Source organism: Psittacula echo (genome assembly GCF_963264785.1).
Source record: "Psittacula echo genome assembly, chromosome: 2".
In the NCBI taxonomy this organism is placed as follows: Eukaryota; Metazoa; Chordata; class Aves; order Psittaciformes; family Psittacidae; genus Psittacula; species Psittacula echo.
The window spans coordinates 93,154,132-93,167,096 of NC_137737.1; the positions used below are offsets into that span (position 1 = coordinate 93,154,132).

At 42.0% G+C, this 12,965-nt stretch overlaps 2 protein-coding genes across 17 annotated transcripts in view; one reads left to right on the top strand and one right to left on the bottom strand.

The window, feature by feature from the left end:
• Positions 1 to 12,965, top strand: part of LOC308217474 (poly(rC)-binding protein 3-like) — a gene marked incomplete at its 5' end in the record, with an annotated part of 51,597 nt that overhangs the window by 33,931 nt on the left and 4,701 nt on the right. The window contains 3 exons of the mRNA XM_080610551.1: positions 11 to 86; positions 1,915 to 1,967; positions 9,868 to 10,037. Of these exons, the coding sequence (XP_080466677.1) occupies positions 11 to 86; positions 1,915 to 1,967; positions 9,868 to 10,037 (299 nt within the window). The remainder of the gene's footprint in view (positions 1 to 10; positions 87 to 1,914; positions 1,968 to 9,867; positions 10,038 to 12,965) is intronic.
• The window catches only part of ZNF830 (zinc finger protein 830), a 35,346-nt gene continuing 22,816 nt past the window's right edge, over positions 436 to 12,965 (bottom strand). For 14 of the 16 annotated variants that reach the window (XR_013956238.1, XR_013956239.1, XR_013956240.1 and 11 more), the window contains 2 exons: positions 6,320 to 6,471; positions 5,144 to 5,369 (listed from right to left, as the gene is read on the bottom strand). The gene's annotated coding sequence lies outside the window, so the exon portion shown is untranslated. Of the gene's footprint in view, positions 3,229 to 5,143; positions 5,370 to 6,319; positions 6,472 to 12,965 lie in introns of those variants that run through there. The other 2 variants (XR_013956237.1, XR_013956247.1) reach the window with 2 other exon arrangements.

The window sequence follows — 12,965 nt, forward strand, 5'->3', positions numbered from 1 at the left end:
TGCCCTGCAGTTGACCAAGCTTCACCAGTTGGCTATGCAGCATCCCCCCTTTACTCCCCTTGGGCAGACCACCCCTGGTTTCCCTGGTACGTACCCATGACCCCCTGGGGATGTCCTTCTTCTTAACAGCTTTGTTTCCCGTGGTCATTACATCATTTTAATTATAAATGTGGTCAATGACCAGCAATCCTTCTGTTTTTACACATTAATCTCTCTTCTTCCCTCCCTTACCTCTTTTACAGTTCCTTTCATCATTACTAAAACGTGCTTTGTTTGTTACATTTCTTAATCAAAGCCGCTTCATTTGTGCCATTGGCTAAAAGCCCTGAGTTTCTTTTCTTCAGTCCTTGTAAAGTTATTATGGACCATGCAGTATGTACCAGTTAATCCTGAGTGAAGTACTTGGGTCTGCATCTTCTCAAATTTCCAGTTCGGTGACATGGTTTAGAAAGAAGCAAACAAAGGAAAACAGTATGTAATTGTGGTGCAGCAATGCTGATTAAAGAAATTACGGCACTCTGAAACTCATTTCCTTGTAGAGCCAAATATCTTAAGAGCATCTGTAATCATCACTGCTGGCAAAAGTGCCTACTACATGTGCATATATAGCTACAAAATGCAATGGAAGTTTAGTTAAATTAAGGACTGCAGATTTGGTCCATACTTATTAAAGCTGAAGCTGAATTCTTGATTCAAGAGTGAGAAGTCAGTTAACCCTGCAATAAATCTTTTTTACTGTACTTTGCTACATACATGCTTGGCATCTAAATCTTCACAAAACAGAAGTACATATGTACTGGTACATGCTTTGTATGGCAAATAACATTTTATTGCATACATCAAATTCTGTGAGCAACTTCATTGGTTTATATTTAATGTAAAATAAGCGTATGCAACATTTAATTGAATGCAAATGTAAGTAAAATGTAGGCGAGTCCGTTTTTTGTAAGAGTACTTTTTTCCCATCTTTTTTGGTTGGAAATTAGTATTTTGGATATGTCTTTACAGATAATAATGAGATGACGATGACAATAATAGTAATAATACACCCAAAAAACAGAAAATTAGGCGAGGAGACATAAGATCCAAAATATACTTTCGTTTCTTCATGATGTATGGGATAAAATACCTACAAGTAATACTAAATTGCCTTTCCTAGCTTTATATTTTCCTTATTCTTGTCATTAACATGCTGCTCCTTAATCTTTTCCTGTTTATATTTGTAAGATGTATGTTTCTGTAACTTTACTGTGTGTTAGAGCAGTAATTCCATATTTCCTGAGCATTTTCCTTTTGTCCACCCAATTTACAAACAAATGTATGCAGCTTAGAGTATTTCGCTGCTTAGAGTATTCTGTACGTTTCCCTTTAAAAATTCCCCTTCCCAACATTCCTTCAGCAACTAATCCCATGTATAATTCCCAAATTTTCCTAGGTTAATTTCCTCATCCTTCGTTTATTATTTTTTCTTTTTCATATCTATGTATTTTGTTCTGTTAATTGTTCATTTGACTTTCATTTTTGGTATTCTGGAACTCCTGGTAGACAGGTGCAATTTCAGCAGTTCATGAGTTTATCAATTGATGTGTTTGCAACAAGCTTCAGAGACTGTTTTTAGGGGAAACCCTTTGTTTTCTAGTAGCTTTTTATGACCCTGTGGAATCTCATGTGACATTTGTTGCTTTGGTGGGTTAAAGGTTAACTAAAATAAGACTCATTTAAAATTAGCGCAGCCCTCTGAGTTTTGCATCTGTTGCTTTCTTTTCTGTTTCACTAGCAGTTCTCTGTTTTTATTTGCTCCTCTCTTTTTTTTTCTCCCCTTCTTTCTGTATGTTTCCTTTTTTAAAATATCATTTGTTGTGTCTTGCCCTTCTTGCAAACTCGCGTAACATTTTCCCTCTGTCCCCTGAATAGGACTGGATGCCACTACTCCAACCAGTTCCCATGAACTTACTATTCCCAATGATGTAAGTGGACCAATAGTCAGTATCGCTTTCTCTTCTCTCACTCCTCTGCCACCGGGAGGGGAAACCTCTCATCTTTGGCTATATATGATATGATTATTGTGGTCCTCAGAATAAACTGTACAGCATTTAGTCTGTTGGGGAGGGGATATTAGGGATCAGTGAAATGCTGGATAGGGCAGCAGAAGTGACTGTCCCATGTCATGTCAGGTATGCAGCGCTGCTGGTTTAGTTCTATGGTGATGCTTCACTGGCTTTGTTAAAGCCTGGCTGCTGCTGCTTACAGTGGTCTTAGACGAGTTATCAAAATCCATCTTTCAGGTGGCACTAACCTGGGTGGTCTTAGCAGAAGGGCTAAAGGCGGTGGAGAAATGTGCAGCCTCATGTGCTGTGTGTTGGTCCTCCGTGCCAAGGGGTGCAGAGCCTGCACCGCAACACTTTGTGCTGTGACAGTCTCTGCTGCACCCTGTGCTTATCTGAGACAGCAGTTTTCCTGATCGAAAAAGCTTATTCAGTTACAGAAATGTGCAATATAAGGGGTTTGTTTGAAAAACAGGGGCTAAAACCATTCCTGCTCTCGCAACTCTGACTGGCTGTGATTGACAGAGCCAGTCTCCATGAGCAAAGTATGGTGCTGAATCTTAAAACAGCTACTCAAAATGCCCAACTTCTGTCATATAAAAATGCTTCCCTGTTTTATTCACTTTCATTGCAAGGGGGGGAAGGGGAGGACTCAGTTTTCATACAAATGAGTCAATTGAAAAATGGAAGATTTCCCCTCCAGTAAAAAAAGCTTCCAAGCGTGACCAGGATCACAGATAACAATTATATTACTGAAGAGATGCTTGCAGTATTGTGTAAGCCCTATTAAACTCAGTGGCGATGATTTACAGTAAGAAAAAGACACAGAACAGCAGAAAAGCAAAGGTGTGAGTGCTGTGATTTCGTAAGGTTTCTGTTACTTAAAAGGTGCCTGCTGATTTATCAGTGCCTGCTTTACAACCCAATTTACTGTATGTTGAGAATTTTATGGGAGCGTCCTGTTTATCCTTACAGTGCAACTTTTTTAATCTCACTTTCAGGAAGATGTTGTTCTTGCCATCACTGATACAAATCCAAGGTCACTCTTCTGACTTCACTTCTTTCAGGGTTTATAGCAGAGAAAGAGAGGGAGAAAGCTGGCCTTGTGTCCTGTAGTGTAGTGGAAAATTAAAAACCCCATCAGTTTCTCATCCAGGAGGTATGAAATGCCCCGGCTCAGCATCTGTAAAGCAAACACACATCCATGCATTGTTTCTAATAGAAGGTTTTTCTGGCTGTGCAGAGTGTGTCTTGCGGTTGTTGCTGAAGGAGCAAAACCAAGGCCAAAATGGTGTTTGGCTTAGGAACAGCCTGCAGGGGCTCCACAGGTGGTAAAAGAGAGTTCTGATGTTTGTATGATGTCAAGGCATGTATTACATGACCAAAAGGCTTTAGTGCTGCCCACGTGCACTGCATGCATGTATGTGTGTGCACCCAGTGCTGACTTAGAGGGAAGAAAGGGCTCTCATCTCCTGCCAGGCATCAGAGGCTGCTTGGGAATTTTGCAGTTTCCCTGTGTGTCTCCCTGAGGCGTCCACTCTGCCTGTGCCCCGGGCTGTCAGCAGTGCCCTGCCAGCCTATCCTTAGGCTGAAGCAGCAAGAGGGTACCATCCCTGGAGTCTGCCAGCGTAACTGTGCATACCAGTGTTCTGCGGCCCCATCAGCACTACAGCAGTGCCAAAAATGAGGAGATGAGGCAAACAGAGAGACATGAGGCAAAGAAGCAGAGTAAGAAGGTGCCAGCACCTGTGTTTCATGTGTGTCCTGCATAGATGCTGCACGTAGAGGGAGGTCAGGATGGGAGAGGCAACAGCATTTGTGCAGCAAAGCCTGCATGGGTAGTTTGACTTCACTTCCTGATAAGCTTCTAGTCCCGGTTTTGATACACAGGCAGGCAGTGTGGTACGGTGATTATTTATCTAGTTGAACGTAAAGGAAGCTGCAGGCCCTGGCGTGGGGCTCTGGTACAGCCCTGTGGCTGTCCCAACTCCAGAGATCCCCACGGCTGCATTAATTCCCCTGGTTTTCTTATCATGTGTCCTTATGTGTGCAAAAGTCCAGCATGAAGAACTTGCAGATATCTACATGCCGTGGAGCTATCACAGATGTCAGGTATATATACATGTGCTACACTTACTTTTTTAAACCAAGCTAACGATAAGGATATAAAGCCAAAGCCTCAGTAAGAATCTGATGGAGCGAAAGCAGATGTAAAGAGACTAAGGAGCTCAGACTTTAGCCTACTCTACAGGAAGGAGATATTAATAGCCATGTGCAATTTGCATAGCTTCATAGTAAAGTTTTCCTTACTCTCTCTCTCTCATTAAAGGCAGTGACAGATTTTTTTTTGTTCTGTTATTAGTAATTCCTCTAACAACATCATCTTGCTGTCTTCATACAGTATGCTGATAACTGCAAGTAACCTGTTGCTCAGTAACAAAAAGATACTGGAGAACAAAAGATGCATTTTACAGAAAGTTATTTTCCACATGCTAAAAGCTGAGGCTTCCTCTCCAGATAATGGGTTCAGAAGATCTGCCTTTCTGGGTTTTCTCATAACTTCTGGGTATCTCTAAAAAGATAACAGAGAGGATGTTCTCTCCAGGTCCCTCTCAGAAGTCACTTTGATCTTTATCTGGTATTTCTTTTTCTTCATCAAAACCTGTTATAGGGACATTTACTTGCCTTCGTTTCCTTGCTGAGATCTTGTCTGGCCTTCCGATGCTGCCTGGGTTACACAATGTAAGTGTGTTTCACGTAAATCTCAGAATAAAATGGCATTAACAGTGGCAGGTCCTTAAGGGAACAGGAAGGATGGTGTCCCTGGGTGTAGCTGATTGGACACAGATGACAGATGTCTTAAGACTTCATGATCCAGTCCCCCCAAATGTCCATTGAGAATAAATGAACAAACCAATAATGAAAAAGGTCTGTTCCATTAAAAATTATTCTTATTTTGCATATGTGTGGGAGGGGCAGGCAGAGGTGAGTGACAGGAAAACAGCTTCCCTCTCAGAAAGCACCAAGAGCGTTTTAAGAAAGCTGTAAATCTAGTTAGTACTCCAAAGAAGCAGAAATGACAATCCATCCAAGTTGGATATGGCATACTGAAGAACTGCCTTTATTTCCCCCGGGAGCCAGGAGTACTTTCCTGTAAATAACAGAGGGGTACCCGCCTGTGCAGAGTGCTCTTGGAGCAGCCCACAGTGAAATCTGGCATCAGCTCCACCAGATGATCCAGGAGGTCTGTGTATCACTGCCTCTTCCACCAGCTGTCACTTGAGCAGAATGAGCTCCCATCTTTGCAGATCCCAGATCCATAGCCTGCAGTGGGGAGAATCAGCCCTTAAGGAGAACGTAAGGGCAGCGTCTGACCCTGGCTGTGACTTTTAGCAAGGCCACGCACCACATAGACCATGCAGGAGAAGTGCACCTCAGCCTCCCTGCAGCCCTCTTCCAGAGAAGTCCTGAGAATAAATGCCATGCTTTTATAAAACTAAGCTGCTGGCTAAGTCCACCCCAGCTCAGAAAATTCCCAGCCATTTGAGAGGGGGTAGGATTAGGCAAAGCCTTAATAATCCACACAAGACGTGCTGGGAGAGGCCCTGCAGTAGTTTAAGTTGAAGCACTTCTACTGAAGGCAAGGGACCTGTGGATTCAACCTCAACAAATTTACCTTACTACTGAGAGCTTCCCGTGTAACAGAGAAATAACACACGGAGCAAAAATACAGAATTAACCAGATTCTGTCAATGAAGAATGTTTAAGGGGATATGTTATTAAAAAAAAGATAATCAATCTATATGTTTGCACATGGCCTGATTTTTGTCTCCCCTTAATCTGAGAAAATGGCATTTGATTCATTAAGTAGACCTATCAGATGAGTTCAAGAATCAGTAGACTTAATATCCATCAGAGGCAAAGTGATTCCATTTGTGTGACAAGACACTATTTAGCATTAAAAGTAATTACCCCCCAGAACCACCTCTCACTTGAGGGAGCAGGATGGGACATACAAATCTGCAGAGTCATTTGGGTTACAAAACAAGTAATATAAAGGCGCATTTCTGAGCATGTTTTCCCAGTTTTCTATCTGCATTCTTGCAAAGCCTGTGAAATTATTGTAGTCTGGATTTTGCATTATCCTGGCAAGGAAAGTGAAGTTTATTATTGTTGTTACTGGTTTTAAGAGGCACAGTATTGAAGCATCTCTTTGCAGGCACTGCAGTAAGTCTGCAAAGAGCTGTAATCATACCCAGCATTTCTTCCCTTACCTGGAACTGAGAAAGCCTGTGTCTTTATGAAAAGCGATTGAAGATTCTTCTTCATGTCAAGCATCTTCTTGCTCAACTAATGCAAAGGCTTTGCCAAAGCCAATGGACTTGCGCTGAGTTGGCAGCATGGAGCCAAGGGGAGCCATGTGTACCTGTGGACAAGCATGGTCAACCCCTTTGCTCCTGACAGCAGATACCAACCTGCACAGGCTACTTCCTTGGCCCTTTTTACCAACAGGACGTTCATTATAAAGAAGGAATCTGATTATTTTACTACTATTGAAAATGAAAGTCAGCTCCATGCCACTTCCTGTGACAAGCAGTACTCTGCAGCATTAGACTTGGATAATAAAACCTGAAAGTCTGATTGCTCCCAGTGCAGCACAGACGTAACGCAGAGAGGATCAAGCCAGTAGGAAATATCTAAAAGAAAGCTGTTACTATTAGGCTCTGTTAGTGACTTTAACATTATGTGGAAAATACATGCATATATTTAGCATTTGTATTATGGGGAAGAAAGAAAAATTGAAGGGAGGGACCTGAACCACAGATAGCATATTGGGAGAGACTACGAGCAGCAAGAGTTTGAGGTGAGACAGATCACGGTAGACCCTTACAGAATCATAGAATTGTGGTTTGGGTTGGAAGGGACCTTAAAGATCATCCAGTTCCAGCCCCTTGCCGTGGGCAGGGACACCTTCTACTAGAGCGTAAAGGCAGAGGTACAAGCTGCTGCTCAGGTAGTCTGTAAGGCTTAGGTGGGAATTTGGGATACCAGTGGAAACTTTGTTTTATACCTCACATTGCTTCTGTCTTTTTTTTGTAAGCATGCGCTACTGCCATAGTCAGAGTGTTAAAATATATATTGCATATACATACACGTATCCTGTTTGTGTGTTTGTACGTATGTGCATATTATATATAGTATACATATATATTTATGGTATATGTATTATACTACAGTGCATAGTAGGCTTGGTATAGTCCATAGTAGGTTTGGCTCCTGTCTTACATGGGGCAGCTTTATCACTTGTTTTCCTCTTGATTCACTCTGTGTGTGAGAGGGAGGCTCACTGTATGTTAAACGGGCAGGTGAGCATCAAAAATAATGCAGCACCTGAAGTCCTTGAAAACAGCTCTGTGTTTGCTGCCCTCCACATTCCCTAACCTGGTCTACCTGGAGCTTGGGAAAGCAGCAAACCCATGTCTGTGGAACACGGAGCATTACATGCAAGGTAGCAACTTTCAGAGTCTGGGGAAGCTTTCTTTTGTGGTGAGAGGCTTTTGTGGGACTGAATTACACGTAGCCTGCCGAATCATGTGAAATGGCCAGATACAGAACAATGTTGGGAACAGGGGGCAGCTGGTGGCATTAGAAAGGGCAGTCTTGAAGAGATACATGTTTGGATGCAACTTCACAAAGCTTCATCTCAACACAAGGCAGGACAGGTGTTTTTATGTAAAACCAAATGTCCACAGCCTGATTGGGCAAAACTTTGTAGATGAAAACATAGTTCAAGAACTTCCATCAGCCCTTGAACATTCAGTTACTACACACATTTCAGTGTAATTCACAATGGGAAAGGCACCCCAAAGAGGGCCCAGGCACCCCAGCACTGCTGTCCTTCCTGCATTGCAAAGGGAGAAGTGTATTCTGCATGAGCTGTATCACGACTTGCAGAGTATGTTGAGGCATCCCATTGTCACAGCAGCAGAGGGTGACTTTGGTGAGCTTCAGACTGAAGGTTACCAAACCTCTCTTCCAGAAGCTTGCATCACCAATATCCTTGACTGGTCTGGGCTGAATCCTTGCTACTTGACTCAGACTCAGCCAGGACATTGCATATTCTTTGTACTGCCCCATCTGGGTTACAAGCCTCATTGGAAGACCCCCAGCACATACAAGTGGCAGCCTCCTGAGTGACCTGGCAAGTGCCTTCTCCATGTGGGCTTTGGGCGCTCTGCTCTGCTGCTTCACCCTCACTACCTATGGACTGTGTGTGCCAGCGAGGTGCAGGAAGCAGAGGCACAAGACTCCTTGTGCTGCTGACATCCAGCGTATGCAGGCACATTCACGTGCACGCAGGGACAAGCTAGGGGCTTGCTGATGAAGCTCACATAGCTCCTCTGCACTGATGTGTGCAGTCACACATTAAGACAGGTCCTTGGGATAAGGACAGGAAGATCAGCGAGGCCCTCCTGTTTGAACAGGATGGGAAATCCTTTGTGTGTTTCCTGAAACCCTGTCTTCCTCCCTCGTGGGTGCTACTCTCATGCTTGATCTCTGTTTCGGCTACCTGAGTACCCGCTTTGGCTTTCTGCTTGTCCTTGAGCATGAAGCAAGAATTACAATGGGGGAAAGGGGTTCTTCTCGTGATATTTGGACAATGTGAATGTGTTTCTGGCAAGATACTCCAAGTACTACAGTACCAGAAAGGCCGGTATGTCACAGCCTGAAGCAGCGGGAAGAGTGGGAGGGGAAGGCAGCCTTTGCATCTTGTCACATCCTTCTGCCAAACTGACAGCCTCATCCCAGTATCAACAGACTTGTAGAGCAAGGTTTCCATTTTCTACCTGTTCTGGCCATTGCTGACCTTCTCAGCACCCACCCTTCCTTAACACAAATCACCCTCCTCACCCTTACATAAGTTAAAGCAACTGAGCCTCAGCTGATGGCTTAGTGCCCACTTGCTCTTGTTGCCTATGCTGGAGGTAGCAACACCCTGCCACAGCTGTCAGTCACGCTCCCTTACCCAAGCTGAAGTTATGTGTGCTGCTAAACACTTCCTTGAGGTCATGCACACAGCTTCCAAAAACCTTTGACTCTGCGACTCTGCCAAAAGCATCTAAAACACTGTTATTTGAAGATAACACCAAAGGCATTTTACCAAAGTAATTGAGGAATCTAGGGGCACACACACAGAGAGCTCAGGCTCAGTTTTATTCACAAAATAGGCATTTTGGTAAGTGTCTCTAAAGGAACACAGAAAAATTTCAGTCTCTTCCTATGGCTGCTTTTGCCCACAATTACAGAGCTGTAAATCCCACTGATATTAATAGAGCAGTACTTGGCCAAGAGAGGACCACGTGTGCCCAGGGACGTCTGTTCCGGACTAGCAGTGTGTCGGGATGGTGCAGAGCTACGTGGTGGCAGCTTTGGATGCTCAGCCTGACTTCCAGCTGCAGCTCTTGGCTTGCTGCTTCCACTGACAAGTCAGGCTGGGTTGTATTTTGTATTTATCAGCACCGTGGCACACTGTCATTGTCTGCCACGGAACATCATAGCAAAATAGCCCAGTATTGAGTTGATAACCATGTAGCAGTGAAACTTGATGTAAGGACATATGACCATAGAACCAATAGACTGTGTTAGTTATTCCTTCCAAACCAATAGACTCTGTTAGTTATTCCTTCCAAACAGCACAGCAAAAATCTTCTGTTTTGTTACTGAGCTTTTCATAACCATGCTGTTAGTAAAACTACAAATTGGAGTTTAGTGGTTTTTGCTTGTGTCTGCGGCACTAATCTCAGTCTTTGTCCCGCTCCAGTTAATAGGCTGCATTATTGGCAGACAAGGCAGTAAGATAAATGAAATCAGGCAGATGTCAGGAGCGCAGATCAAGATTGCTAATGCCACAGAAGGCTCCGCAGAACGACAAGTTACAATCACAGGATCCCCTGCAAACATCAGCTTAGCACAGTACCTCATTAATGCAAGGTAAGTTTGCTTTGTAAGTGATAATGCCTCTGCGAGATTGCTCTGTCTGCTCTCCAGCAAATGTCTGTCCTGGATAGATCTAGAAAGTTGCTTTGCAGTGTCCATTTTGCATAGTATTACTCAATTCCTAATGATTTGTAAAGCCTGTATCATTAGAAACTGTGTTTGCTGTTGGTTTATTTGGAAAGGAGCTTAATCTGGTGCAATTCTGGGTACATACTGAATGACAAAAGCTGAAAAAATCTGAATATTCATATTAGCATCCACCTAAAATACAGGTGGGCAAATGAAATGAAATTACAATCACAGATTCTTTAGAAGAAAATACTTCTCACAGATCCATTTTACTGTCCTAAATGGCAAATATAGTGAAACAGATTGCAACACAGATCTAATTTTCTTGCTGGAAATTGCCACTCAGCATTGGTACCGCACTGACATTTGGTTGCTAAAGGGGAATGGAATTTATTTTTTCAGAGACAGCATCACAAATTTGTAGAAAGAATTCCCTAGTGAGATGGGGTGAGACTCTGCTGCTTCACTTCTCGATGCCAGAATGAATGAAAGCACTGGCTGTTTAGCTAAGCCATTGAGATGGCTTAAATCTCTATCAGTTTGATACGATTATTTAGAAAACTATTGAAATTGATAGCACCTTTATTTGCAATTATTATGAGAACGTGCAATGGATAATGTAGTGCTGTCTCGTAGAGGTACTTGTAAATGTTAGACCGAGGCAACATGTTGTGGGGAGGAGAGTATCTGGTTTTTATTGCCTTTTTTTTTTTTTATTTTATTTTTTTACCCCCAAAATACTGTGGTATTGAATCAAGCTTTACGTTTGACTATGTTTGCTGTTAAGGTAGTAGAAAGTATGTGATTTATATGGGGGGCTGTAATCATAACAGGTCTACAGGCTCCTATGGTCTAGCCTCCTCTCCAGCCTAGTTCTGTGGTGCACAACTGTGAGCCACTGTAAATGTCTTAATGGAGGAAAAGGATGTTTGTGCAGTTCTGTGTTACAGCAAACAAAAATACTACTTTCTATAATTAAGTTTGAAAGTAGTTTCCTAGGGAAAGCTATATACAGGGTGGTGTCGTGAAGCCTAAGATAAGCCATTTCCAGAATCCTAAAACAACCTACAGCTCTTTTGATTTATATTCTTTGTAGCAAATATAAGTCACTTCCATAAGCCCTGTAATCAAATAAAAATGTGTTCCCTCCTTTAACCCTTAAGGATATGTTCTTCTCTTGGTGTTCAGGGATTCCCCACACATCGAGACGAGAATAGACCCCTTCATTTTTAGTTGCACAAACACCATATGGCATGCATCTGGACCTCAGAAGATAACAATTTAAGATCTTCAAGACAGCTAAAGCATGCAAATAATATAATGCACTTATTAATGGAGTTGCATTGAGCTGCTCACCAGAGACAGAAACTCTAGTGAACAAACCTGTTTGACTCACTTTAGAAAAGCCTGTGAACTCTCACACTTCTGTTTATTACTGTTTAATGATTCTTTCGATGGAATGGGATATATATGAGGTCTTTTAATATACTTTTGCAAAGAAGAAAACTTCTCAGCAGTCATATACCATGGATACTCTTATCTATATACCCTGTGAAACCAGAAACAAAGTATTTTCTTCCTGTTGAACTTCTAGCTAGAAATCATTTGTTACTATCATCTACAATAAACCATCATATATTATTATGTACCATGTGTTGAAATTGTATTTAGATGAAGTGACTTCATTTGTAAATGAAGACTCTTAAAGTAATGTATAATAAATTAAGCTGTAAGGTACCATAGGACATTAAGGTGGCTTTATTTATTTTAAGAAGTGACACTGTTCCAGATTTCTCCTTTCACAAGAGAAATTCCTGCCCAGTTAGGTGCTACCACAGCAGCAGTGCTAGTTCACAGTCACATTGGAGCAAGAACCAAGAAATGTGCAGGCAAGAAACGTGTGTCAGTCCTAAGCCTGCCACAAGTACTGTCCTCTCTTTTAAAGATGCTGGCGTGACAGTGTTGGGGAAGAGCTGAGTACAGTACCTAGACTGCCTGAGGTATAATCTGGTATGTCAAAACATGAATTATAAAAATAAAAGCCATATAAGTATTCAGGGTAAGGTGGGTTTTTTTAATCCCCCCTACAAGATCTGTCATTCTCATGGTTATGGTTTCCAGGGCGAGTATTTCTGCATAAATCAATGTCTCACAGCAGCATAGGATGTTAAAAAATATCTATCCACTGTATTCCTAAAACATTCTGTGTATCTTTAAACTATCCTCCAACCAAAGTTGCCATCTATAGAGTAATTTATCAAATTGTTTCAAGATTTTTATTGCAATCTGGTGTCGAATATGTACATAATATACTCTAAATTATATATATATATACATTGATACAATATCAAGACAGAGATTTAAATCTTTCTAAAGTATTGTTTTGATTCTGTATTGATTACCTGAGCGCTGACCTCTGTATGAGTAGACTGTGTGATAGCTTGTTTGCAGTAGAAGTGTCTTTTTTTCCTGTAAAATCTTCTGTCTCTTAACTGCTCTCCACTCTAGTAACTGGATTTTCATTATCCAATTCCATCTTCTAGCTTTTATTAAGGTTTCCTGTGTAATATTTGACTTTGGACTATAAACGAATTGTAGCCAGCAGCACTTGCTCCTTGTTGAAGAGCAGTTTCCTGAAGATGTTTATTTACTACCATGTTGATGAGGTTCATCCACAGAGCTAACAGGACCGTCAAAGCCACACTCAAGCTTTATTCCTTTCACCAGGTTTGGGTAATGCAGGATGTGCATATATTCATAAAGTGCAGGGCTTCAAAGGGACAGGGTAAAATTGGCACCATGAAATATTGTATGAAGGCCACCACATCCACCTTCACATTCAGTTTTGCTGTA